Source organism: Chaetodon auriga, chromosome 4 (assembly GCF_051107435.1).
Source record: "Chaetodon auriga isolate fChaAug3 chromosome 4, fChaAug3.hap1, whole genome shotgun sequence".
Taxonomy (NCBI): Eukaryota; Metazoa; Chordata; class Actinopteri; order Chaetodontiformes; family Chaetodontidae; genus Chaetodon; species Chaetodon auriga.
Window position 1 is genome coordinate 2,891,908 of NC_135077.1, and position 26,485 is coordinate 2,918,392.

The 26,485-nt window shown below is 44.1% G+C and overlaps 4 protein-coding genes across 10 annotated transcripts; 3 read left to right on the forward strand and 1 right to left on the reverse strand.

The window, feature by feature from the left end:
- The first annotated feature begins 576 nt into the window (after positions 1 to 576).
- LOC143319188 (afadin- and alpha-actinin-binding protein) lies at positions 577 to 3,854 on the forward strand. The gene is made up of 12 exons (XM_076727901.1): positions 577 to 628; positions 742 to 845; positions 916 to 984; positions 1,101 to 1,224; positions 1,348 to 1,426; positions 1,523 to 1,643; positions 2,031 to 2,184; positions 2,362 to 2,465; positions 2,550 to 2,711; positions 2,928 to 3,042; positions 3,146 to 3,314; positions 3,746 to 3,854. The coding sequence occupies exons 1-12, from the start codon at positions 577 to 579 to the stop codon at positions 3,852 to 3,854; spliced, it is 1,362 nt and encodes a 453-aa protein (XP_076584016.1).
- Positions 3,855 to 5,071: 1,217 nt separating this feature from the next.
- On the forward strand, positions 5,072 to 5,766 carry nanos3 (nanos homolog 3). Its single transcript, XM_076727904.1, has one exon. It carries the CDS (start codon positions 5,098 to 5,100, stop codon positions 5,764 to 5,766), a length of 669 nt encoding a protein of 222 aa, XP_076584019.1. The 5' UTR covers positions 5,072 to 5,097.
- A 659-nt stretch (positions 5,767 to 6,425) lies between these two features.
- On the reverse strand, positions 6,426 to 10,980 carry LOC143319185 (uncharacterized). Its single transcript, XM_076727897.1, has 8 exons — positions 10,946 to 10,980; positions 10,588 to 10,630; positions 9,960 to 10,066; positions 9,140 to 9,888; positions 8,339 to 8,864; positions 7,874 to 7,941; positions 7,424 to 7,525; positions 6,426 to 6,759 (listed from the first exon to the last, which is right to left on the reverse strand). The coding sequence occupies exons 2-8, from the start codon at positions 10,619 to 10,621 to the stop codon at positions 6,681 to 6,683; spliced, it is 1,665 nt and encodes a 554-aa protein (XP_076584012.1). The 5' UTR covers positions 10,622 to 10,630; positions 10,946 to 10,980; the 3' UTR covers positions 6,426 to 6,680.
- A 25-nt stretch (positions 10,981 to 11,005) lies between these two features.
- On the forward strand, positions 11,006 to 26,095 carry cc2d1a (coiled-coil and C2 domain containing 1A). Of its 7 annotated transcripts, none has more exons than XM_076727885.1 (29): positions 11,016 to 11,046; positions 11,160 to 11,223; positions 11,502 to 11,571; positions 11,685 to 11,826; positions 11,972 to 12,081; positions 12,314 to 12,556; positions 12,744 to 13,059; positions 13,709 to 13,818; positions 13,917 to 13,989; positions 14,960 to 15,058; positions 15,214 to 15,341; positions 15,999 to 16,071; positions 16,150 to 16,283; positions 16,685 to 16,772; positions 16,904 to 16,980; positions 17,147 to 17,242; positions 18,074 to 18,196; positions 18,430 to 18,488; positions 19,142 to 19,258; positions 20,129 to 20,202; positions 20,290 to 20,348; positions 20,442 to 20,593; positions 20,719 to 20,809; positions 21,040 to 21,195; positions 21,856 to 21,987; positions 22,098 to 22,224; positions 22,347 to 22,423; positions 22,547 to 22,594; positions 22,702 to 26,095. In XM_076727885.1, exons 3-29 carry the CDS (start codon positions 11,515 to 11,517, stop codon positions 22,732 to 22,734), a joined length of 2,994 nt encoding a protein of 997 aa, XP_076584000.1. In that variant the 5' UTR covers positions 11,016 to 11,046; positions 11,160 to 11,223; positions 11,502 to 11,514; the 3' UTR covers positions 22,735 to 26,095. The 7 variants fall into 7 exon arrangements, with proteins under 7 accessions (XP_076583999.1, XP_076584000.1, XP_076583997.1 ...); XM_076727887.1 differs by lacking the exon at positions 11,016 to 11,046 and having other exon boundaries at positions 11,053 to 11,223; positions 22,702 to 22,781; positions 22,812 to 26,095; XM_076727886.1 differs by lacking the exon at positions 11,016 to 11,046 and having other exon boundaries at positions 11,053 to 11,223; positions 22,702 to 22,781; positions 22,818 to 26,095.
- Positions 26,096 to 26,485: the final 390 nt, after the last annotated feature.

Here is a 26,485-nt window from a genome sequence, read left to right on the forward strand (position 1 = left end):
TGCTCCACTCATGTTCTTGAAAACAAAACAATGCCGTGATCACATTCACCTGATCATATGCTGATGTGAACTTTGGGGCCTAAATCTCACTCCACAGATTTGAAAAATGCTGAGCTGGCCCTGCATTGGCTGAGGATGTCTGGGTGTGTCCCAGGAATTATCTGGTGTGTTCTTCCCACCATGGATATTTCTTTGAATTTGGCCCACAACACCTTCATAAAGGACCTTATATAAAACGTCAATACTATCGAACCTGTGGACAAGTTTAGGGAGGAAGCAGTCTGGATAATTTAAAACCTTTAAAAGCTTCCATCTTTAACCCATTGTCAGTGGTAATTAGCAGAAGTGCCATCACCTGGGAATTTAAGAGGCAGCATCTGTATGAGGAGGTTTTACTGCTCAGGTAAGGCAACAGAAACGTGAACTGATCTGTTGTTATAAGTAATGTTTGTCATTTAAAGTATTAAATGACAGAGAAGTCAGAGTACATACTGTGTCCATCCTGCTGTGCGGACCAGTTACATCTGCATGTCAATCAAATGTCTTTGTGTTGCTCTTTGTGAACACAGCACCCAGATGGCATCCAGGTTTGGTCAGAGGAGAGCTGGAAGACGCCCGGAGCACTCAGGTAACGCTGTGACCTTTTCCCTGAAATACAGTTACATGAGGCAAAAACCCGAGGCCACTTACCTCCATCTTTCTGTCTTCTGCCCTTTTTCCTGCTCCTCTTATCTACAACAGACTCCTGTCTGCTGAGGGATCCCAGCCCTCTGTATGAGCCCTCTCACAGCGTCTCCTGGTGGACTGACCGGGAGGAGCACAGAGAGCAAGGACAGTCTCTAAGGGTGGGTAAAATGAAGCCAAAGATTAGTTCTTGTAATTCTGGAGGAAAAAATTAAACCTCTTGTTCCACAGGAGCAACTAAAAGAGACGGATGAGCATGTGGCGAGGCTTCAGGACATGCTGAAATGTGAACAGGCCAAAGTAAGTTGAATATGCAGGGGGTCACTGCAGATTGGGCAGCACTTGAGGAGCTTATTATGCATATGCGACAGTGCAACAGTTGTATGAAGGTGGTCCAATTTCTTCCCTCTGGCCAGAGCACTCGTCTGCAGCTGCGGAGTAACCAGCAGGAGGCAGAGCTCAGGCGTCGAGAGCAGCACAGCAACCGACTGAAGGAGCGACTGTCACAGCTGACTAACAGACACGGTGACAAAGGACCCTGTGAGACTCACTTGGTCGCGTTGCAGTTAAAATTCACTGGATATTTCACACACAGCTGCTAGCTTATGTACAAATCCTTTCTGAAACCACTGAGCAGTTAACATCCTGCATTTTTCTATCCAGCCATAGAGGTGTTAAACTTTCCGCCTGGAGGTAAAGGCAAGAGAGAACAGCCAATCAAATCATTCAGGTCTACCACAAAGTAGGCTGCTTGCTGTTATCACTGCTTTCTGATTATTGCTGATTACTTATGTTCTCCGTCTCGTTCTAATCATTGATTGCTCTCTGCGCCTCATAGGCGAGAAGAGGGAACTCTGCGTCTGATGCTGGAGCGCAGAGAAGCGGAGCTCAGAGAGACAACGAAGCTGCGCCACAGCCTCACCACCTTACTTCATGCGCTCAGAGTCGACATGGAGCATGTGAGTCAAAGCAGAAAGCTTTTGTATTTAAGACCAGTGCTGCTCAATAACTAGCGTCGATCACTGGCCCAGGAGACATTCCTCCAACAGTGAGCAAACTTATCAAAAAGACACAAGCTCTATTTTATATTTGTTTCAGAGCTTTCAATTGTATCAAATGATCTTCATCAGCAGATGCTCCAAAAGTGAGTCAATCCCCATAGACCCCCATATTGACATGCCCAACTTAACAGCAGAAATAAACACGGTTACATCCTGGTACAAAAACAGTTTGGTCTCTGTGGCTAATTTCCTGGTTCGTAACAACTCAGGATTATTTTTGAAGTTACAATGTTGAATCTAAGATTAATTATTCCACATAACAAATTCAGTCTAACCTTTTAAAAGACCCTGTCGGATGCGGTGGATGTTCAGCATGAGGACCAGACTGAAGACCAAAGGCTGGATCAAGCTGAGATGGTGCTTGGTGACCATGTAACAGGAGGTGTGGTTCAGGGTTGGAGGCGGGTGCAGAGAAGAGTGGGTGACGTCCTCGCTAAAAGCAGACACCCAGGTTGAACAATCTTTAAAGTCATGCTTTGATGTGTATAACAATAGAATACATCAAGAATTATGCTCTCCAGATGTATGTCTTCAACATTAATTCATTTTTGACGAGCCGATGATTGAGAAACACTAGTCTAAGGACTACATGATGTGGTCTTTCTCGACTGTTCAGGCCACATTGGTGCTGGTACCGACCATGACAAGCTCCTGGCTCAGCTGGAAACTGACCTGAAAGAGAGTCAGCAACTCGTCAGATTACAACAGCAACTACTGCAGGTACGATCGTCTATCACACACTTCCTCATAAGAACTTTTTCTGGTTTCACGCTTCAAGATATTCTCCTTGGTTTGTGTGTGCAGGACAGCCTTGCTTCACCTGTCCTGTCTGAACTCGCTGATTCCTACTTTCTGGAAGAGTGGGAACGACTTCAGGAGCGCTGGGCAGAGCTCGATCATCAGAAGAGGACTTTTGAGAGGGAGAGGCAGTCCTTCACCGATGCTGCCATTCGACTAAGCCATGAGGTGGGATGATAATGAGGTAGAGACTGAAAGTATGATCACTGCTCGGATCATACTTCGGGTCCCTGCTGTGTTTCAAATGAATAGGGTGAGGCTGGCAAGTGCAACAGCGAAGCAGCTATTGTGAGAGCATGCGTATGTTCCTCACACAGAGGAGCACAGCATGCTGGCTTAAAGGGCTGCTTTCTACTCTCTCATTGCTATATTTTGTATCTACAGCGTCGGGAGTTTGAGCAACAGAAGGCCTCTCTCCTGAAGCAGCAGTATCTGTGTGACTCACCTCTGTTTCGTAAGGCAGCACCGAGCAGCAACACAACAGACAGCGCTGCCCTCAGTGAGTCAAATTAATGGGTGGAGTGGTGGGAGGCTTACGTTTTTAATGTGGTGAAATAATTTTACTAGAAAAGTTCTGAACACATTATGTGTAAATGCTCCAGATTTCTCAGGTTTGGGGCCCACCAGCATATCGGGCTGTCTTCCAATTACTCCATCTTCCACCAAGTCAGGGACAGCTGCTGTCTGTGGATTTCATCAGGGAAGAGTGAGAGTTGAAACCCCCAGCACTCCTGATCTCTACTCTGCCCTCAATCTGTCATACAACTGCAGGTTAGTCAGCGCCTGCTGTCGTAGTGATGCAAGAAGAGGAAGAACACGTCTTTACCTGTTTTCATAAATGAATCCAAAGCCTTCATTGATTATGTTAGTGCTTTGGATGAGTAAAATCTGGCCTTGTGTGATGCTGAGGCAGAATATACGGCGACTGCATTCTTAATATAGCAGCCATTACAACTTGTATTCATAGTTTTTTCTGCAGTCTGGGTCAAATTATTCTGTCAAATGTTTACAGTAGCAGTTACAACCTGAGACAGGAAGTCAATATGCAGGCACTGGAGTTTTACACAGTATGTTTTTTAAGTCTGATGAAAAGCACTTCAGTGATATTTCCTGTTTGATCTCAGAAGCTGACGTGGGTTTCATTTCCTTCCCATTGCCTCAGCTATTACTTTGCCATCTGTCATTCCTCTCCTCTCCTTCAGAACCAGTGAGATTGATCACCAGTCAGAGACATGGGATGACCAAGCAGATGGGACGATGCACTCACCACGGGCTCCGCACTTTGACAACAATTTTGACGATAGGTGGTGATTAAAAAAAACATATTGGACTTCATTTCCACTTTTAAAAATAATCAATAAAGACTGAGTATATTTTTACCATACTTCATCTTTTTTTTTTCCACATTCGGACACACTGCTGTTTGAAAACCAATGAAAACGGATTTTGCCAGTTGAGAAATTCTATGTCTACTGGGGATGCAGGATGATAAGAACAGACTTCCTTCACACACCCATGTGTTGCTTCCATGCAAATGAAATATGTACGTGGTGAAAAGTTTTACAAATTGCATGTGTGACAACCCGTCAGGTTGTAACGGCGCAAATATTTAACCTCAACAAATGAACATCTATTTTGCCATTAGAGCTGATCGTATACAGCTGTGAGGTGATGCTTGCTCAGTAAAAACTGACAGTTTAGGCCTCCATTTCTGATCTCCTTTCTGTTCCACTACTTTCAAGCTCACTTCAAGCTCTTTCATTTCCATTAATCTCTCTGAGAAGCTGAAATGTGATGCAGTTACATGAAGACACATGAGGTGGTACTGCCCCCTCAGATACGGACTGGAGCTGCTCAGTTTGAATCCCATTATATCTGAAAGATGACAAAATATATGAGCAACAGAAAGAAGCTCTGCATGTTATAGACACCGTTTCTTCAAATCTGTGCAAAGCATCCTCGTGCGTAGGAGCTAATCATCTGCACAAGCAAGACTGAGCACCACAGAGGCGAACAGAACTTAATGAGCAGCACAGCCGATCTGCTCACTGACAGGACACGACATATGGACTCCATTAACTCAGTACTGTAGCAGACATACAGATGGGTGACAAAGGAAAGTCCAGTCCTGTGTGTACCGTTTCTCCAGTCACTTAGTCAGATTTGTCCATCTCATCTGCCTTCAGTTTTAAAGGTTGTTGCTTGCTTCATCTCACTAAACCAATTCTTAATGAGAGAGTTAAATATTAGGGGGAAAAAACTATGCGCAGGGCATGCAACAGTGCACGAGGGGGCAGGATGGCTTCACTCAACTAGCTTCGTTGTTGACAAGTAAACTGATGTGCACGTGAAATGCATGAGCTCATGTGATTGGCTGCCAGGGCGGGGAATAAGCCTGTAATCACCACTTGTGTTCAATTACCAATCAAAACTTCGTTAGCGCGCTCGAGGCGTGTTTGTTGTTTTTATCGTTATTTCAAAGGCAGCAGCTGAATCAGCTCAGGGAGTTTGGTAGACAAGACGGACATTTGACCGAGGAACTGGATTGAACGGCATGGTTTGGGGACTCCGTCATCACGTGCCACAGTTCATGGAGTCGGACGGCAAAGGTTTCCAGCCCTGGAGAGACTACATAGGATTGTCTGACACAATCAGGGAGATCCTGGGCCGGAACACCGCCACTGAGTTCCCACTGGCCGCCTCCAAAGCGCCGCAATCGGATTCGGATGAGCTGTGCAAGTCACTGATGTCTTTGCACATTAACGCAGTGTGTCAAAGTGGCGACCTTGGCGCAGGATGCGCACCGGATGTACCAGGTGGATCCATACTGCCTGGTCGTTTGGTTCACCAGCGTCCACCTGATGGTTTGTGGTACACGTCAGACTCGTTCCCTGCTGATAGACCAAACACGGTAAACGCGAAGCTGGTACCAAGACCGGCGGGCTGCCGGGGGCCAAAAGCGCGCAAGAAGACCCCTCGTTACAAATCACTGGATCCGTCATCTGAGCGCGTGTTCTGCAGCTTCTGCAAGCACAACGGGGAGTCCGAGCTGGTGTACGGATCCCACTGTCTAAAGAACAAGGCCGGAGATGTTTTGTGTCCCTACCTGCGGCAGTACGTGTGTCCCCTGTGCGGGGCCACGGGGCCCAGAGCTCACACCAAGCGCTTCTGTCCAAAAGTGGACCTGGCCTACAGCTCAGTGTACACCAACTCCAGACGCTGAGCCAGCAGGTGGCAGGCAGCGGACAGGCCCGGAAGGCTGAATCCTCAGAGAGTGACTTCTGTTCTTCAACACGCGTGTTTTTGGTTTGGATTGGTTTGGCTTTCTTTGGCATGCTTTGGTACGTTTGATCAAGCTGTTTGGAGTTCATTTCAGCTGCTCTTTATGTCGGCCTGGCCTCCTCCAGCCGCGTCCGCTTGCTGTTTAGATTTTGTAGGATTTCAAGGACTGTCAGATTACGTTTAGGAGGAAAAAAAACGTTTCAAGGGAAAATATATGTTTGTGTCACATATTTTTAAAACGTGGCCCTCTGATGTCCAGTTCCATATCTCCTGTCTATGCATTGAAGGATTAAACACTATCAACCCTTTTCTAAGAAACCATCAGTCAGAATACGACAGTAAACATCATTTGACCTTGTCAGCATTTTAAATTTTTTAAAAATATGAGCGACTTGTTCTGAGGTGTAAATACCTGTTCTTGAGGCATGTTATTTTATTTTGTTTGTTATTTTATTATGCATGTGGCCCTTTTTGATAATCCCATATCTGTTCATCTGACTTTTATGGAAAAAAAATGTGTGACAGTTTGTGTGTGAATATTCTCGTATTCCAGTTATAAATGTTTAAACTGACAGCATCTGTGTATTCTTTGCCCTCACTCTGAAGTTGACAGAATTTAATCCAGACTCCAGAATAAATCTCAGATCACTGACTTAACACACAGCTTTTATTTGGGGAGAACCAAAACAACTAAACCAGCAAACTCAACATTTCAGCTGCTGGTGATGCGAGAACAGCGAAGGTGAATTAACTGTGAAAGAATTAAATGTTTGTACATTGGCACAAGTGCTGTCATTGCCCACAATCCACTGGGGCAATGGTAAGATCAGGGTGCCAGGGACTTGAACCAAACCCTCAACTTATTGAACTCCTTGAACTTTTGCTGCTGCGGCGCAGGTTCTGCAGCTCTCTGTGAGAGGCCATGACCGTCCGACTAGAAGAAAGCAACCAGAGGACACGCAAGTAGGACTGAGGCAGGCTGGATGTGTTCACGAAAGATAAATGAGTGATAGAGGAAAAATAAATGATTTATGGGTGTGTGTGGTGGTAAAGGTGGCTCAATGCGAGTACACGTTTTTAAAGAGGAAACATAATTTTCTCAAACATTCCTGCACTTTTAGAGGTTCAGCTCAGCTGAAGCAAATCTGTAAATTCCTTTTTTCTATTAAACTGTTTTGTCTGCCTTTAAAAACTTCTTTTTTTTTATTACAACTAATTAAGCTTAATTCTACTCCTAATGGCCCATCAGATCATCCAGATGTCAGTCTGTCATGTAGATTTACATTTCTTTGCTTCATGTCTGTTGCTCCAGAGTGGGCACAGTCTATTATGTTTACTGCTACACCCAGGGAACATCAGGCTGTAACACATCGAGACAGGTGCCAAGCAGTCTACAGCTGGCAGAGCCGATGTCACACTCCAGCCAATTAGAGCACAGAGGTGGGTGTGAGGAGAAGGAAAACTGACCAATGGCAATACAAGTCAAAAGTTCAGCACTGGGAGGAGGGAGGAGCAGGAGCTGGATGCAGAGTATGGTTAGAAAAAAAGGACATAAAAAAAATATTGTATAAAACAGAAATAGAGAAACATTGACTAACTTTAGAGAGGAGAGCTCTCTGATGAGTCCACAGACCAGGTCTGAGGCATCGTGACAGTGTGGGGAACCAAGATCTTCCTCCCTCTCCATCACCTCCTCTTCACTGGATGGGAAGACAGTAAATACTTGGATGGATAAAAAAAAAGTTGTGCAAGCTTGTACCAAGTCCTAAATTTGAATTTCTTAACTTCACAAGAGAACTTGAATGAGTACACACGTTGATTTCTATGACAGATGTTGACCAGCTAAATGTTAATCAGTGTTAAAATGTCATACTTTACTCTGTCCCTGAAAGAAGCTCTTACCCAAACCTCAAATGAGCTAAACCCTGAGATTGTTTACTCTTATCTGAAAGCCAGTCTACAAAGGCTCACCTGCGACCCTGACCTTCCCCTTCTCCTCACCACTGTCAGGGTTCTTTGGGATTTAATCCCCTTCCCTACTTCCTTACCTCAGAGCGATGGCATTCAGCTGAGAGTCCGACACATAATCCAAGTGCCCATATCCAAACGGGTCAGTCTGAGGATGCACAGCAGTCAAATTAGAAGGACCAGCAAAATGCTTAGTTACCATGTGATTGCCCTGTAAAGCTATTAAACTATTCATCTTAATATGAATTATTTGTGTAGCTGCATTTGTTAAATCGTGATTCACAATGGGACTGCACCTAAACAATTCTTTTCAGTATCAATTAATCTGTATTCATCTTTTTTGTTCAGTTGTTAAGTTGATAAAATGTTAGGAAACAGTGACAAACGGCCACCAGTTGTTCAGGGTCATCAAATTATTCATTTTGTCCAACAATCCAAAATGCAAATATAGAAAACTTATGATCATATAAGAAGGAGACGAGCAGCAAATCTTCACATTTGAGCCTCACTAAACTGCTATTTAAAGTTCTGGTAGCACCACTCACGCTGTTTTTCCTCTCTGAGCCACCGGGTGACACCGCAGCCTCGCAGAGCTGCACAGAGCCACAGCTCAGTCCTCCTGACCGGCTGTCTGTGGATGAAGCACCTGCTTCACCATCCTCATCGTCACAAGTCAGCTCTCCCATCTTCTCATCTCTTGTTCTGGTCACAGCATTCCCCTGCACAGGCGCAGCCTTCATTGTGTCCTGGTCCTCAGTTTCCATTGGATTAGAGTAAAAACTGATGGTAGGACTTTGGTCTACTACTTCTGTTCCATCTCCCCTGTCTTTCATTTGTTCCTGAGGTTTATCAGCCATACTCTCAGCTGTACATCCATCTAGTTCCTGCTGCTCCAGGTTCCCCAAAACCTCCTCCTCTGCAGATGGATCTGACTTTGTGCCACCAGTTTGCTCCAGAGCAGGCACTATGTCTCCTTCAGCCTCCCCACTCTCTCCTTTTGCGTAGCCTGGATCACACACAGTACTGGTCCCATCTGAGTTAGTGACAGCAATGCAGACTTCAGTTTGTGCCCTGTGTGTAAACAAGTAATGTTATTGTCAATGGGCAAGTAACAAATTGCATTTAATCTTGCACATTTGGAGTGTTTTTTTCAGTGGTTTCACGCAAACTTTACTTAAGTTTTACAGTTCAAATGCATACATCAGAGTACACATGTTGTTCACCCATTACACACTTCCTTCCACTACTGGTCGTAGCCATGATAATGCAAAAATTAAACTAAAAGTGGAACTAAAAATGTAAAATATTAAACACGTAGTTTGGATTCTTCATTACATTATTCTGACCTGTCATCTCCTCCACAGTGACTGGACTGAAATGTCATCTCTGCCTTTTCCTTCTCGGACAGTAAGAAAGGTAAAAGGGGTGAAGATGTAATCTGTTCTTCAGCCACAAGGTCAGCTGTGTTATTACAAATCTGTTTGTCAGCTCTCTTTGGTCCTTTCTGACCATTTTCACGCCTTTGTGTCTGTAGAAAGTGACTCCGCTCCTTCTCTGTCAGACCACACATGCCCATCCGTCGCTTCTTTTTGGCCGGTAACCCTGCTGCTGCCTCCTGTCTGAAGTCCTTGACATCAGTCGTGTACACACTGCTGCGCTCTTCGTGGCTGGGTTCTTGGTTTCTCTCCAAGTTGCACAGAGAGTTCTCCTTTGTACCCAGTTGCTCCTCCAAAGCAGTTGCACCGAATCCATCACCCTGGAGTTGATCATTGCATGCTTGGGATGGAGATCTGTTACAGTCCTCTGTAGTTATTTCCTCCTTGCCCTTTCCACTGTGCTTGGATTCATTATCAGTAACTCTGAAGACCTCTATCTTACAATCATTATTGGGACTGGTGACTGTAGCTACCGTCACATTTTTTACAGAAACGTTTGTTGCACCTCCATGTTCTTCTTCTGTGGTGGTATCTTGTTTGGTGGGACAAGACTGTTCTGCTGCCTGGGGTTGTTGAGCTGAAATCACAGCAGATTCCTGAAGAGGGGCCTGGTGGCACTGCAGCAGTGTCGCATCCACTGTATCATTTCTTTCAGTGTCCTGAAAAAAAGAATGATTAGTCAACACTTTGGCTTGAGATGTAAATGCAGGTCCTGTTTCAGTCAAATTACCTGTTGATGGAGAGTGGCCTGAACATCATCAGCACTGGATGTTTCATCACTTGGACGTTCCCTCTTCCTCGACCTGAGTGACCACGGATGGGCTGGAGCTAAGCTTTCTTAACACAATTAATCAAAATCTCAGTTTGGAAATCATTGTGGCTGATTAACACTGAAAAAGATCTGAAATCATTCTTTTTGGTCAATACTTTACAAAAGCATGTAGCCAGAAGCCTTGGTGTAGTATTTGGCAGTGACATTTCATTTGGAAAAACTAATTACAAAAGTTGTTCGGAGGCTTATCAAGACGTAGCACAACCACAACGTAGGTACAACCACTGTTTTAATTCGAACAAGTCTTATCTGTTTCACTGTTATCGTCTTTTTTTCAGGTATTTCATTCCTTTATTTTGTATCATTTTAAGTGCCTGATTTTACTGCCTTCTGTCTACAAATGTTTTAATCCTGTTTCAACCGTGTAAAGCACTGTAACAGCTGTATATAAAGTAGAATCATGTAATTTAGTTTTAAAGTCAGGGTGTATAAAAAAAACTAAGAAAAATAATTATATTTATTATTTGTGTTCAACAGTGGGACATCAAAGTTATCCCATACTGTTTCACAATAGCATCTCCTTTACCACTGCTGATATTCTTCGCTTTTTCTTTGGTCATCTCTGTTTCCTAAAGAACATAAAGAAGTTACCTTAATTAAAAACATGTGAACACAGAAAAATTACAGCCTGTAACTACCGTGTGGATGTTCAGTATCTTCAGGGTTAGCTTAACGTTACAGTGAGGTTTGAACGAGTTGTGACATTTAGCTAACAGCTAACATCAAAAAGTGACAGTGGCCTGAAGAAATCTGAAGAAATGACTTGAATGCTGAGCGTACTCTTCAAATAACCAACTTTGTGCTAATTAAGTGAATTCCCACGAACTACCACACCGTTACAAACTGCCACTTCATATTTTTCCCACGGTCATACATCCACCCACCTGAATCGTGGACTGACACACTACGTCGATGTTTTACGTTAGTAATGGGCGTGTTTCGTCTCGCCGTAAAGCACGGTGTTCGTTGCCATTGGAGACGCAATGTAGGAAGTAAATTCCTTGGCTTGCCGTTGTTGTTTTGATATTCGGACTAAACGTTAAAATACACTTGTTTGTTTTTATATGTTCTGTCGTTTCTTGTATTTTTTCTGAACAGTTGGCGACTTGAATAACCGACCCAACTAGCTGTAATAGCACCACCACGGTCCGTGAAACTCACGGTAAGGTAAATAGCTTGCCTGTACACTCATTCTCTACGTAACAATGCAGTTGTATGTTGTGCTAGCTGTTAGCTAACATGATTAAAGAAGCTCACTCGCTACGAGGCAGTTGGAACAGTTTGAAGTATTACACAAAATGGCACAAAGCGGTTGCCGTTGAAGACAGTACTGACTACAGCGTTAGGTGCGCTTGCCGTGGATACTGTCAGTAATCGACACGTTCATCACCTTTTCTCCGGTTAATTGGCTAAACTAATTGAATCCTCGTCAACTTTTAGGTAGTAAGAGTCAATGAGTCGCAGTCGGAACCCACCACCCCGGGGTCAAGGGGCAGCGCGAGCCAAACAGGTAACGCCCGTCACATCTGATAATGACATGTGTGAATGATGACTACTGTAAATATGTCAACGACAGCTATGATTCAGCAACTCTCCCCATGTGTCTGCATCGCTGTGTCCCAGATGGGGCTGCTTCTTGACCTGTCCCCAGATGGAGGAATGAACGATGAGGGAAATGATGAAGAGCTGGAGGCAGAGCTGCTGAATCTGGTGGGAGGAGGTGGGGGAGGAGGGAGATCACAAGGCAGGAAAGGTGAAGGAAAAGGTGAGCAAGAACTTCTTTCCATCATCTAATGTGTAGACATCTACCAGTTTAAAGTGCAGTTTCCCACTTTCTGTCTCCTCCTGCTTAAATTCCGACATGCCGCACATGATTCAGTGCTGTTTGTGATGTGTTTGTCGATGTCCAGCTCCTGTTCCCATGGCTGAAATAGAGCGAATGGCAGCTCTTTGTATGAAAGACCTGGATGACGAGGAAATGGATGACGACGATTTAGATGATGATGATGATGATCTGCTGGTAACACACACACCGCTTTTATCTTCTTTAGAGCTGAAACAATTTGCTGACATTTCATTGACTGGCCATAACTTCTCCAAAGTGCTGAATTTGACAGTAAATTGAATATCTTTGGGCTTTGGACTCAATTTCAAGACACTGTATTGGTTTCTCAGAAATTGTGATGGGTAAATAGTCACTATTTTATATCTGGATTTCCCCCTGAACTGTATGTTTGTGTCTCCCTACATAGGCCGAGCTGAATGAGGTTTTAGAGGATGATGAGGAGCAAGCTCCTGCTCCCACTCCCTCTGCCGTCACACCCACTGCTCCCAAAGTGAGCGCCACATCCCACTCTTCTCCTGCTGCTCCGAGCGGTGCAACTGGGTTGGAGTCCCAGCTATTGGAGCGCATTGAAATGTATAAGACAGCCATTTCCAATGCCAAGGCCGCAGGGGAGACGAGCAAAGTTCGAAGATATGACCGTGGGTTAAAGGTAAGATGGAGAAGAAAAAGAGGAAATGCCTCGTGCATCCTCAGTAGAAGCTGATTCCCACACGTTGTTTCCTTCAAACATTTTGACATTTTTAAATGTGTCCCTCTTAATATTGTTAAAATTGTGAAGTTTGCTCTCTGAAATGTTGAAAACCTATGTTTGTGACTTTTTTCTTCCTGAACTTTAGACACTGCAGTCCATGTTGACATCTGTCAGAAAAGGCAAACCAGTCAATGAGGAGGAGATCCCGCCTCCCGTTGCTCTCGGTGGAAAGCCCAACGCCACAGCCGAGTCTGAATCGATCAAGGAACGAGAGCTGCCTCAGCCCACGCTGATGCCCTCTCCTCCCACAAATCTGAAACCGCTAAGGGAGGCTGTGCCGACGGCTCCCAATACAAAACCGCTCCATCTGACCACTCCCCAAAAGCCTGCTGTTGCCATCACCCCAGAAACACCTGCCATCTCTCCTCTCACCCCCGGCCAGCCTGACGCACAGCACTCTGGTAAACACACACGATAACATACAGAGTCTGTGGGTGTCTTTACTACCCATTTCTTCTCTGTACCGTGTACTTAATGTAGTATACGAATAAGGATGCGGTGATATTGATCCTCTAATCCTCTAATAAACACTTCAAATTCATCAACTCATTCTTCCAATGAAATTAAATGTTTACTAGTTCTTCTGTTCATTTCAGTTGGACAAAACTGCTGAAACAGTTAGTTGATTAATGGGTTAGTAGATTTACGTGACTGTACTGCAGCACAATCATAATGTCAAACTTAATGTCTTTAGCTCTGTTTTAGTGAATCCTCTGTTGTTCCCTCCATCCTGCATGTTTGTGCTTCACGCTGTCTTCTCACAGTAAATATAATACATGTTTACTGCTGTGACTCTTTAAGAGTTGCTTACATTTCTGCATTAACTGCTGATCAAATAGCAATAAGCAACATGGATGTGTTTTATGCACTACATGATCAAACTTGATTGATTGATTAACTAAATGGGTCTTTTTTTTCGAGCAGTCATTATGAAAAACCACAAACCTCCACGACAGAATGGATATCCGGTTTCAACGAGTCTTCTTTTTCTGTTCTTTTCTTTCTCTCTTTTTGTCACACACACAAACACACACGTATTTCACCATTCAGCGGTGAAACAGGCAGTGTTGTCCAGACAGAGGGAGTACAAGATGGCCGCCATACATGCCAAACAGAGCGGCAACATTGACCAGGCCAAACAGCACTACCTTACTGCCAAGGTAACAGGACTGATGTCAGTGATATCACATGAATTCACCTGTTTGGTTCTGTGTATAGGATAAGTCAGACGTTAATGAGTCGACCTCCCTTCATGCAGAAGCTGGACGTGCTGGTGGAGGCGCTGGACAGAGATGAACCAGTAGACCTGAGCTTACTACCTCCTCCTCCCGGTCAGTGTAACCGCTTTGATGGAATACTTTGCCTGAAGTTTTTGTTTTGATCACTCATTCAGTGCCGCCTGATTTGTTTAGAGAAAGGTTTTTACTCTGATTCCTTCGCAGAGAATGGAGCTCCCAAGAGTGGTATCAAATTCCTGGTGCAATTAAGTTAATTGAAAGATGGAACCATTTAATCCATATCTTGGGTCTCCAGCTGTATGCATTTCTCAAACACATATCTTTCTACTGAAATAACAATGAAAGTGCTGTTTATATCTTTATATTATATATCATTTGAGAAATGATTGGAAAAAGGAAAAACACATATTCAAACTGTGTTCCACCCCTTTTCTCTTACTCCTTCATGCTCCTTATTTCCTCTTCAGCGCACTTGTTCTTTGCTGATCATGTTTAACATTTTTATTAAATGATATATTATTATAAGTGATATAATTCAAGCCATGTGTAGATTACAGTGTGCTTACCATGTTCTTCAGACAACAGTGTATAACCTCAAACTTGCACTGAATGCTGATGGGACAAAATATGTCTTACTCTTAGTAACGCATAGTTCTACCTTCCTGCCTCTGTACATATAATGGCACTGAAATTGAAATGGTTAAATTTTTCATAAATATATTTCTTAGATTTTCCTGGAATTTGATTCGATAGCTGTCTGACTTTGAAACCTCACGTGGAACACCTGGCGCAGTATATACAGAAGATAAAAATGTGGTTCTTATTTCAGAATAAAGCTGTCATTTTTAGTTTATGAATGGTACTGGCTAATTCTTGGTACACCACGGGTAAAGACTGGACTTTGGAAGACTGCCAATCAGAATATTGCACCATATAAATAGAATTAATTACAAATATACAAAGGTTTATTGTGTGTCTTATTTACTCTGCAAACCTCATTAAATAAAGGCTGTAAGAACAATAACCCATCTCCACCCCTCTACTAATATCTGATCATCTGCAGGAGACGTAGTAGCAGAACACTGTGCACCTCCTCCTGCTCAGTCTTCCTCTAAACCTGCTGCCCCTGCTGCTCCTGCACCCACGCAGGTGGCCGCTGCCGGTAAGACCCCGGTAGCCCTGATCCTTTCTTCTGACTAGAGTGCAGAATAGGGCAGATTATAAAAATGATGCACATTGAATTTAAAAAATAAAGTGTTTGTTTGTGTGTGTGTGTGTGTGTGTGTGTGTGTGTGTGTGTGTGTGTGCCCTGCAAAGATTTGCCTGCTCCCAGCAGCTTGGCAGAAGCCCTGCAGCAGAGGATGGACATATACAAGTCAGCAGCAGAGGGAGCCAAGAGCAAAGGAGACGATCGCAAGGCCCGCATGCACCAGCGCATTGTCAAGGTACACACCGCGCGCGATGCTCAGAGCCCCGCAGTTATTCTCCAAAATCCGATGTGTAATGCTTCTTACAGCTGAAACTAAATCAAAACAGGCATTAGATGATCTCAGAGATACAGCTGTTCGTGATGCACCTCTGTGCTGCTGTTTGGTGCTGTGTTTTTCTCATTTCCCTAAATAACTGCTCTGTGACTCACTTTATTTTGATTGGACGTATCCCCCGTTGCCTTGACTGTAACTACCACTATTGCTCATTTTAGCTGCCGGAGTAACCTGCAATAATGTCCGTCTTGTTCTCGGTGGATTGTTGAAAGGCTTTGTGCCAAAAATAGGAAACCTCTAAATTAAGTGGATTTGGCACAATACAACAAGAACGTGAAAGAAATGTCAGAAAATAGGTGTAGGGCGTGAATATTGCTTTTGTGTGCTTTTGCGCTTTTATCTCAGCTTTGTGTTTGTCTTTAAGCAGGATGGGAATGGAAAATTGGTGAGGTTGTGTCCCTGCAAATAGGCTTTATTTTTCCTGATTTACAGTGCTGATGTTTTAGGCATCGACTATCACAGAGTAATAATACCAGGATACAATGAGTAAGAGTGTCCGAGGGTGGAATTTTCCTTTTACTAAGTGATAACAGAATTATCAATCATCTCCTCTTACAGCAATACCAGGATGCCATCAGAGCTCACAAAGCTGGACGACCAGTCAGCTTGTCAGACCTACCTGTGCCACCAGGTAACTTTCTCCAGGTGCATTGCAGGATAGCCTGAACTGTATAGGTCCAGTCAGTCACTGTGTGTGTTACTTTTCTAGGCTGTCCACCACTTCAGGGCTCAGAGGGGGGTGGACAGAACTTCATGGGTGTCCTGGAAACAGCTATGAAAATAGCTAATCAGGATGCAGATGGAGAAGATGAAGAAGAGGATGAGCATAGAGAGGGTGCCAAGGTAAAAAAATAAAGAAATAATGAAGGCAGTACCAAATGGTCATCTCGTTATTGTGCAGCCAAAGAATGTGATTGGTTGCCTTTTAACCAAAGCTAGCAATGTTTTATTGTTTGTCATCCCAGCGTCTGTGGCAGATTATTGAATTATCACTGTTGTTTTCTCTGCAGCACCTCCTGCTTATCACCTTAGCTTCATGCTCGTAATCACAGATACTTTGGTTATTTATGTCCCTGTTAAATTTAGTCAAGACTTAGCTGTTGAAGCAGTTCAAAGTGTTAAACAAGCTCACAAGTGCCTCAAGCTGTTGAAGTTTAAGAGATCAGTACCGTACCTTGAAGTCTGCGTGTAGGCTCATTGCATTTGTCTGACGATCCCTACACTCATATTTTCTTCGTCCTCAGCCTGCGATGCGTCCACCTGCCCAGAAAGCGAAGTCTCCAGCTCCTCCAGCCCCTGGAGGCTCCTCGGCTCTAAAGCTGGGACCTAAAGGTGTGTTCAGAGTGTGGGTGTGTGAGTGTGCATGCACACCTGTCCGCCTGCACATGCAAAATGTGTCACATGAAGTGTCTGAGTGTCACCTGCGGCAGCTTCACTTCTTTTTCTCTTAATTATCCTTGTAGCTCAGCAGCAAGTTGATTTCTTGTTGCTAAGGCGACAGGCTTTTTTGCGTGCAGCACTGCGCTCCAAACAGATGAAGGTAAGCTGTGGATCTTTATTCTTTTTTTTTTTTCCTTGCTGTAGACAGATTCCCTGCCATCTCAGTATTTTTGTCGATGCTGCTGCTGGTTGTTTTATAGTGTTGAACATCAGTTGTATTGCTGTGTTTTGACTGATGTGTCTGCTTGCTGTTTGGTTGTGTGAAGGACATGACTGGAGCAGCGCAGCACCTCAGACATGCCAAGGGACTGGACCCCATGATCACAGCTGCCAAGTCTGGCCTACCTGTTGATATCAGCAAGGTTATAAATGTGTTCTCATGTGCAAATGAATGACCTACTAGAAGATACAGAGCAAGTGCGAGCGTGTGTGTGTGTGTGTGTGTGTGTGTGTGTGTGTGTGTGTGTGTGTGTGTGTGTGTGTGTGTGTGTTGAACATGTTGTCACAGGAGCAAGCAAATGTGTGAGGTGTTCACACAAAGTGCGACAGAAATAGAAGTTGGGTGGAAGGAAACATGGGGTGAGATCAAAACACCTTTGTGCTCCTCCTGGTCTCACCCTCTGTGTGTCTGTGCCTCACCTGTGTGTGTGTGTGTGTGTGCGTGCGTGTGCACACATGTATGAGTGTGTGAGCCGTGATCTGCATATTTTCTGCGTCATTCCACTTTTCATATTTCATATAGTTGCCACTTGTCCCATGTGAGTTTCTTTCATATTGCCTCACTTTCATTTAACACCTTTGCTTCATGTGTTTCTGTCTGTATCGCCGTCCCACAGTGAAACTACTCAGGAATATTATGCTTGTGCCTCTGTTAGTTCATCTTCCTGCCCGTCTGCAGAGTATCATACAAGCTTGGAAACAGATATTCATCGTTTGTGGGGGAACAGCTCATCATATTTCAGTGCACCTGTATCTGGGATTCTCATTGCAGCTCATAATATATTGAAAAAATCAGTTCAGTTTTAGTTGCGTTGGCAGTAGTTAAGTTGTTTGGCCTAACAACAAGTTGGCAGATACAGGATCTCTTGAGTGTCATCTTGTTTTTATTTTATGTCTGAGATTTCCTTTTTCCATAACGCACTTTTTTTTTTTTTTGTTTCTCATCATATTTGTAATTGTGCCGTTCCTGACAGATTCCCAGCACTCCAGTCAGTGAGGAGGACTACTCCCTGGCTCGCTCCCGCACCTCCCCGCTCTCCCCTCGCTCCAGGGAGCAGTACCACGGCCTCATGGATCTTTTGCGGAAGCAGCATGAGGTGCAGACACTCTCCTTCCTCCTGTTATGTACAGTTTATGTGAAAGTGCACCTCCTAAATCTTGCTAAATCTTAAGGTAAAGCAGTTATGATCATGGCATCAAAGACCGTTCATGTCTTTTCTTTTTGTGCAGCTTTTTAAAGCAGAAGTTTAAAATCAGAACTGTTCTGTATCTTACTGTCTTGTCTGTCTCCTTACCCACGCCTTCTTTTATCGTGTGTCTTTATCCACAGAAATGTCTGGGCTACACTCAGCAGTTCATACAAATGGGCAGTGTGGTTGAGGCTCTGAGGTAGGAGACATCCCTCTTTTTTTATGTTTGTATATGTCAGTTTTATTCCACACGCTATCTGCAGCTGCGCTGGAATTTAAAATCCACATTTCTGCTGCTAGAAGTTGAGATCAGTTCGATCATTAAATCTACAGAGCAACACATAAAATCACAAATGCCATAATTATTTACTAGAGTCCAAATGTCTTCCACACATAGTCTGATTTTACTGTTCTTCAGCACAGAGCACCTTGTCACCTCATCATTATACATACAGTGCAGCTTTCATGGCACGCTGCATTTTTAGCATATTTTCATATTTTCACATATAATTTACCTGTCACGTATCACGCATTGCACTTTTTCTTTGGCGTTCCTGAAGAGTCAGTTTTGCTTCCTTTTTCTTCGCATATGCTTTGAAAAATATTTCATTTTCCTAGAAACATAACATTTTATTTTCACAGATCACGCTCTGAAATTTGTGGTCCACATTTTTTAAAAAATGTGAGAAGAAATGTGTTGGTTCCAGCAAACAGAGCTGTTTGGCGTACTACAGCGACTGCCTGTGCAGAATTCAAAGCTGTGGCGTTTCAGGCGCCGGGCCATCCTGTGAGACCTCAATATGAGACATGATGATTTGTGAGTGAGGACAAACTCTGTCTGTCTCTCCCCAGGTTTGAGAAGCTGGCCGAGGAGTGTATGAAGAGCATAGAGATACTGAAGAACGCCCACGCCAAGGGCCAGCCAGTCCCCAAGTGCCGCACAGAGGAGAGGACTTTCAACACTCTCAAGTCAGCACCAAAGTCATAGTTAATAGATAACATTGTGTTGTAATCTCACTGAATGGCATGTGCTCCACGAAGACAGAGAGAGTTTGAGTCAACATTGTTTAACCGTTGTTGTGGCTCTGGGGATGGTTGTCCACCACTTCGGTCCAGAATGAAAGATCTTAACCACTATTGGATGGATTGCTGTTAAATGTTGTACAAACATTCATGGTTTCCACAGGATGAACCCTGATGACGTTTCTTCTGGTGCCATTATATTCATTAGTATACAACATTGCAGTCTGAAGACTTCGAACCAGTATTGAACCTCACTGGGTGTGGAGGTGTGTTTATGTGCGTTCACCTGTAGAAATCCCGTCTTCCTTTACTTGCGTGTAATGATCAGCTCTGGTTGCGTAATCGTTGCATCCCAGTTGGTGGATTTTTTTTTTTTAATCCCATGGATTTGTGACAGCTAAAGGATGGCAGCAATTATTTGAATTTTTTTTTGGCAGTCCATCCTGGTGTTAACATCCCTGAAACACTGACTCAAATGAAACTTCAGCAGTTGGGAATCATGCTGTATTGGAGGCTTTAAAACTGAGCTGAATTTATATTTGATCATGAAGAATCTGCATTGGTTGTTTAATTTTGAAAACTATTTTTTTTTTTTTTTTTTGCATTCCCTGACTGGAGCGGTAGATGAGTCAGAGTGACTCACTGTGACTCACTCTGGCTCTGCTCCAGTATCATACCAAGCTAACAGCTAGGTGACTCTGGCAGTGACTCATTCAACAGTCGGGATTGTTTGGCTCTCGGCGATGCTGACGGGTGGCTGTCTGTCGCTCGTGGTGCAGTTTCTGAATGGTCATGACTCCTGTTTTTGTTATGTAGGATCTACTCCAACCTGACACCTAATGAGCTGATTCTGTACATCATCAGAGGCATCAACCTCCCAGCTCCCTCAGGTACTGAAGGCAGGTCTGCATCTTTGAAATAACCAGGCGGTAACGTGTCAAATGCATGTTCACTCCCACCTACCTCTCTGCCTTCAGGTGTCTCAGCTAACGATCTGGATGCCAGTGTGAAGTTTGAGTTTCCTTTCCCCAGCACGGTATGAATCTTTCACACTCAGTGGACAGATTATGGATATTTCTCTCTGTTTATATCTAGATGTGTTTTAATGCATTCATTTATGTGTGTGTAGGAGGAGGCTCAGAGGGACAAAACCAGCACAGTAAAGAACACCAGCAGTCCAGAGTTTAAAGAGCAGTTCAAACTCAACATTAACCGCAGCCACCGAGGCTTCAAACGAGTGGTCCAGTCCAAAGGTGTCAAGTTTGAAATCATCCACAAGGGGTAAAAACCACCATGGCTTTGGGTCAATGCAGGCAGAAGCTCCCGTTCATCGCCGTGCTTTGTGCTGTGAAAGTGATGTCTGAAATGCATTTGTCAGTCGTGTTCTTCTCTCTCTGTATTCACAGAGGCCTGTTTAAGACAGACAAAGTGGTGGGCACTGCTCAGCTGAAGCTAGAGGCTCTAGAAAACCACTGTGACATCAGAGAGATCATAGATGTGAGTGATGAAAACATGTACACACCAATGCATACTCACATGTACACACCAGGAGCTGGATGTAAAAACGTGCTTACACCTTTTCACACGCGTCACATGGTCTTTATAAAGGAAGAATGTGTGGTGAGAATGTGTGAACCTTTTCGAGAGATAGCTGTGAGTGAGATGACGAGGTGGCGTTTTACACATCTGGCCTCAGATCTATCTAACTGTGTATGCGTTATGTGTAGGTTATGGATGGACGTAAAGCTACAGGTGGCAAGTTGGAGGTGAGGGTGAAGATCAGAGAGCCGCTATCAGGAGTTGATCTCCACCCGGTGACAGAAAAGTGGCTGGTTCTTGATCCTGTGTCCTCCCTTTCTCCTCCGGAGAGACAAAAGGAACGGGTGAGTAGAGTTTTCTATTGGCCTGACCTGCATGTGTGTAGACTGTGGCAGGTAAGTGAAGCAGAACAAATCCCTGTCTTTGTGTCTGAGTGGGATTCCCTCAGAGGACGCAGGAAGAACATGCACACAAAGGCTCCAGCTGGCCTGGTCAGGTTCGCACTGTGTGACCGAAAAATGAAGTTCTGTGCAGAATGCTGGTCCACACAGAACTTCACACAACTACTTCTATTTTTTGTGTGTCTAACGAAGTGCAACGTCATGAATGCGTTTGAGGAGAGTTGGAAAGTATGCAGCATTACATTAAATGACACCTGACTGGAGAAGCAGCACCACAGATGTTTATCTGAATGAATCAGCTCCTCATACTGTCATAACAGTAGTGCAGAGTCTCTGTAAATTCAGACAAAAATGTGTGCCTGATGACAGAAGGCTTTCACCCCGCCTAAGTATATCCACTTGTAACAGCTTTAAACCTGTTTGCCTTTGGAAGACAGGTCGTACGAACTAGCTTGTTTTGAGCAGAACCTGCCTTCTGTCAGGATGTGAGCTGCTGCCCTCTAAGTGCAGGAGTAACAAAAGCTAACCCCCATCGGCACGAAAATATATTGATAGTGTCAGTTCAGTGAAGTCTGTGTGTGTGTATGTGTGTGTTTGACTCAGGCTCCATCTCCTCGGTCTAAACCCAAGCATGAAGCGAGCAGCAGGAGCAGTCATCCGGACAACTCTCCTCCACAGTACAAACTCCACAGCTTCAGCCTCCTCAACTACGACCGGGAACGGCTGGAGAGAAAGGTGCGTGTTTATGTGGCCTGAGCCGGTCTACAACATCCACTTGTCTAACAGTTGTAATGGCCCCCGAAGGCACGAAGGTCTCGTCAGTCACTGCGTCGTCTGTCTCTCAGATGGCAGAGTACCGAAAGACACGACGGGATCCCCCATCTGACCTCATCCATCAACACAAAGAGGTCACACACAGACTGCAGTGGCAGAAGACACAGCTGGAGCGAGCCTCTCCTGCTCTGCTGACAGGTAACACACACACCCACACAGAATACACACAAGTATGTGTTTATGTACATTTCTAACCCATGTGAGTCTGTATCTCAGCCTTTCAAGCATTTAACCCTCATTTCTCTTCACCACATCTGCAGAGTATGAAAATGTGCTGCGGCGCTTAGCCCAAGGACTTGCTGACTCTGTGAAGAAATACTCCAGCCAAGGCAACAGGGTGAGTACAGGATCAGGGTCGACTGTGGACGTCAGTGCGATCGCTGCTGCTCGCTTGTGTGTGGGTGTTTGTGTGTGTACACGTTGAGTCTTATTGTGTGAAGTTTTAATTCTCTTTTTATAGGACGTTGCTAAGGATGTACTGGGCAGGTTAAAGATGGTAGAGGGGGAGGTAAGGCCTGCTGTGTGAAGGTTTTATCATCATCATCATCATCATCATCATCATATATGAGCGTGTATACAATGTGTGTGTGTGTGTGTCTTTTCTCTGTGCTCCAGCTGGAATCGCTGAAAAGGAAACGCGCCGGATGAGAAGAGAGTAAGGAGAATGGAGACATGGCTGAAATACTGTTATATCATCTCTCTCTCTCTCTCTCTCTCTCTCTCTCTCTCTCTCTCTCTCTCTCTCTCTCTCTCTCTCTCATTCACACTCGTATACAAACACTACAGCGGGCTACTTTAAGCACGTTTAGCATCCTGTGCTGCTGACAAACGCATGAAGCAACCCGATAATCCCGTCAGCTCGTCATGTACCTTGTGTCACTTGTGGTTCGTTGCCTGCCACAGTAATTAAGAACCAACGTGGAACTACAAAGGGACACAGAAAGTAAAGCAAGCATTAAAACGTGTTGGATAGCTAAAGGAGAGGCAGGTGTATTTGCACTCAAACAACTACAGAAAGCTGCTTCAGAAGTATGGCTTTACAGATGTTTTATCTGCACTCTGTTAATTGATTTTTTTATTCCCGGCTTACCTTTGAGAACTGTGGGTGAGGAGATTTGTCAGAAGACTTCTACGTTTGACACCAACTCAGTCTTCTGGTGTCCATAGATGACCAAAAAATGTGTGTATGCATATGTGTGTGTGCGCTCTGAAGTGTGTTTAACCAATGGAGGTGTTTTTAACCCCTTTTCCCATATTTTATGTGTGTAATGAGCTTAATCTAATCTGTCTGCTCCAGTGTTCCCAGATTACAGTAATCTGCTCCGTTTGGAGTGGTGTGATATGGGAATAAAAAAAAAAAATGGGGCTTCGGGGCGCTGCAGCCTACATCCCATAATGAGGGATTAGTGTTTGTGTCACCAAGGAGACGACTAGATCAGACGTAGAGTCGCCTTTGGGGCTGGGGAGAGGGGGTGTTAACGGCGTGCCGTGAATGTAGTCGAAGCTTAGCTCTGCGAAAGGATTGCTTCTTCTTCATCAGCTGTTTCTTCTTTGTTGTCTTCTTCATCGTCACTTTCTTCACACTAATTCCTTCACATATATTCATAGATAATTCAGAGTCTCGAGTAATAGGCCGCTCCTCTTGGATTTCCTTTAAACTGCTAAACAATATTAAGTCCATTGTGCTGTCGATTAGGAAATAATTAACAGCTGCTGCGTCACCGTGCTGCTATTTTCCCTCCGATTTTGGCACACGCAGTTTACTAAAGCGGTGTCTGTCCCGCAGAGCTCACCAGAGGCAGCACGGTGGATGCTGAACAGTCTGCCCACAGAAAGACAGCCCAGTGCAGTGTGTGTCAGTACGGCTGGGTAATTGCTCTTTTCTATTTCTGTTCCCCCGTGGACGTCTCTGTCACAGGCGTCCTTGTCATTCCTCTCTACTACACACTTTTTTTTGGACTCTGAAGTCAAGGGGACAACATTCAGACAAACCTGATATTTTTTGGAAAACATGACGAGCGCAGGCGCCTTGAAATTCATAATTTTGCCACCCCAACAGTAGATGTACAACAGCAGTAACGTGGCACACGCTGGTGCCATGTGCTCCGCTCTGTGCTCTGCTCTGACAGATGTTTCCTCTGTGTTTGACAGCCTGCTAACCTGCAGCAGATGCTGCTGATTGCATGCAGCCAGGGTGTAGCGCTCTACTTTAAATGGGCCTCGCTGAATGTTTTTATTCGACTCTTCACTGTGGATGATGTCTGTTAACTCCACTAATAGTTTTTTGGTCATGTGACGCAGCGGAGGATCATGTGTCCGCTCTAATCCACCCACTGCCTCACCCCATTAGCAAATAATCCTGGTTAAAGTTGACCTGATGTGGACATTCATAGTCTGTGTTGATTTTTATGTAACAACCCTGCCCCCACATTTTTTTTTTTTTCTATTAGGACAGGATTTCTTCTGAGTCTTATGGCACTTTTGATCAGTTGGTGTTGTTTTAGATGGGTTAGGATAAGACTTATAGTGGCATAGCCTTTAGTTTAATATGGGATGGCACTTAAGGGAGTAGAGCAGTGTGCTTGCAACTTTTAGCTCCCTAACTACAAGTGCTGTGTATTTAACATTTCTGCTGACAGATTTTCAGTGCATGCGGGACAGTTCCAGGTTGGATGCATTTTCCAAGCAGCCAGTAGTTTCCATTTAGTTCCGTACAGTACGAAAATCATTTAGCAGACGCTTGAAACTTGCTTGATTTCGGGCCAAACATTTGGCTCACTGAGTTGTGCAATCCATCACAATAAACATCAGGTCTGCGTTCATGTTTGTCAGTGTTGCGTTATGCAGGACTGCAGTTTAAATGCAGATTTATTTGAAAAACTGCGTTAACAAAAAAGATCATGTAAATTTGACACAAAATAATGCAGACTCAGTGAATTTTAAGAGTCTGCTAATTGGTTTTCACGGTGTTTGGGAAATGATTGAAACTGTTCAAAAAGTGCAGCAGCTAATGTTTCATTGTCGATTACTTTGCTGATTATATTCTCAATTTAGAGATTACACTGAAGATTTCCTCTTAGTTTCCTGAAACCCAAAATACAACACTGGCTTCACATTTCTTGTTTTGACCATCACTCCAGAGCTCAGAGATATTCAGTTTCCTGTTGCACAAGACAAAGAAAAGCAGCAGTCCTCGTGATTCAGAAGCTGCACAGAGGGAACGTTTGCTGTTTTGGCTTGAAGTTCGCTTCTTAAACACAGCAACATGCTTTGCAGACAGGACCAGCTGTGATGTGAACTATACGTGGTTTGTAGTTCAGCCCTCGCGTGTTTTAAAGCTGTTAAACGCACACAGAAGAGCTGCAGCTGCGCAGCACTCTGTTCTTTCACTCCAAAACCTTTAACCCCACGTCACCACAGACACACACGCACACATACTCCCGCCACATCACCCCACTCCTGGAGTAACCTCGTGGCCTCAGAGGCTGTCCCGTTGTCGTGGCAACGAGCTCATCAGCATTCAGGGTGGTTTTCGGATGGTCAGGACCCGGGAAGAGGAACATATTGTTAAAGTTGTCCTGCTGGTGACTCACACTCCTTCCTCGCATTTACAGAACACCACACACACTCTTTTTCATTTGTTCTCATTTTGATTTTTTTGTTTTTTTTATGCTACCCTGTAATCAGACTACACTCCCTTTAAAAGGAGAAACTTTGGTGGGTTGTCCTGATCAGGTGCAGTTCATGTATTCATGTGGGCTTGGGAAAATACTATCATTGAAGCTATGACAGTCTGTAATCTGTGAAGTCATGTAAGGGCAATCAGCATAAATGTAATATTTATATACTGTAAATCTCCAGCATAATATGCACTGTCTCTATTTTTAAGTGTAAGTCATGATGATTTGTGCAGCTCAAAAAGGGGAATGTATGAAGGCCTGATTGTTTAGGCTTTATTATCTAATGTATGAGCTCGGTGTTAATGTGAATAAAATGGTGAAAAAGCAAAGAGTTGAAGTCTTCATTGAAGTGAAAAATGCTGACCGGGCCTTTTTTTTTTTAACAACTTAAAAACCTTAGTTAACGTGTTTGTATCTGCTGGACACCTGATGACTTTTCCTTCTTAGAAACGTGGGTTAAACTGATGACATGTTCCAGAGGTCAGATGACTTCTGTTTGGGGTAAAATGTGGTCAAACAAAGTGTTTTCAGCCGACCTTCATCTGTGATCAGTGCTGGAAGAACTTTTCATGGACACATCCCACCCGAGCCCCCCTGAAAGACACACCGATGCAGGGGTCTGCGTAATTCAACATGAAGCATGACAAACTTTGGTGTAATATCAAAGCTTTATTGTCATTTCTGCATGTTGTCATACAGAAATGACGCTCAGTTCGTGT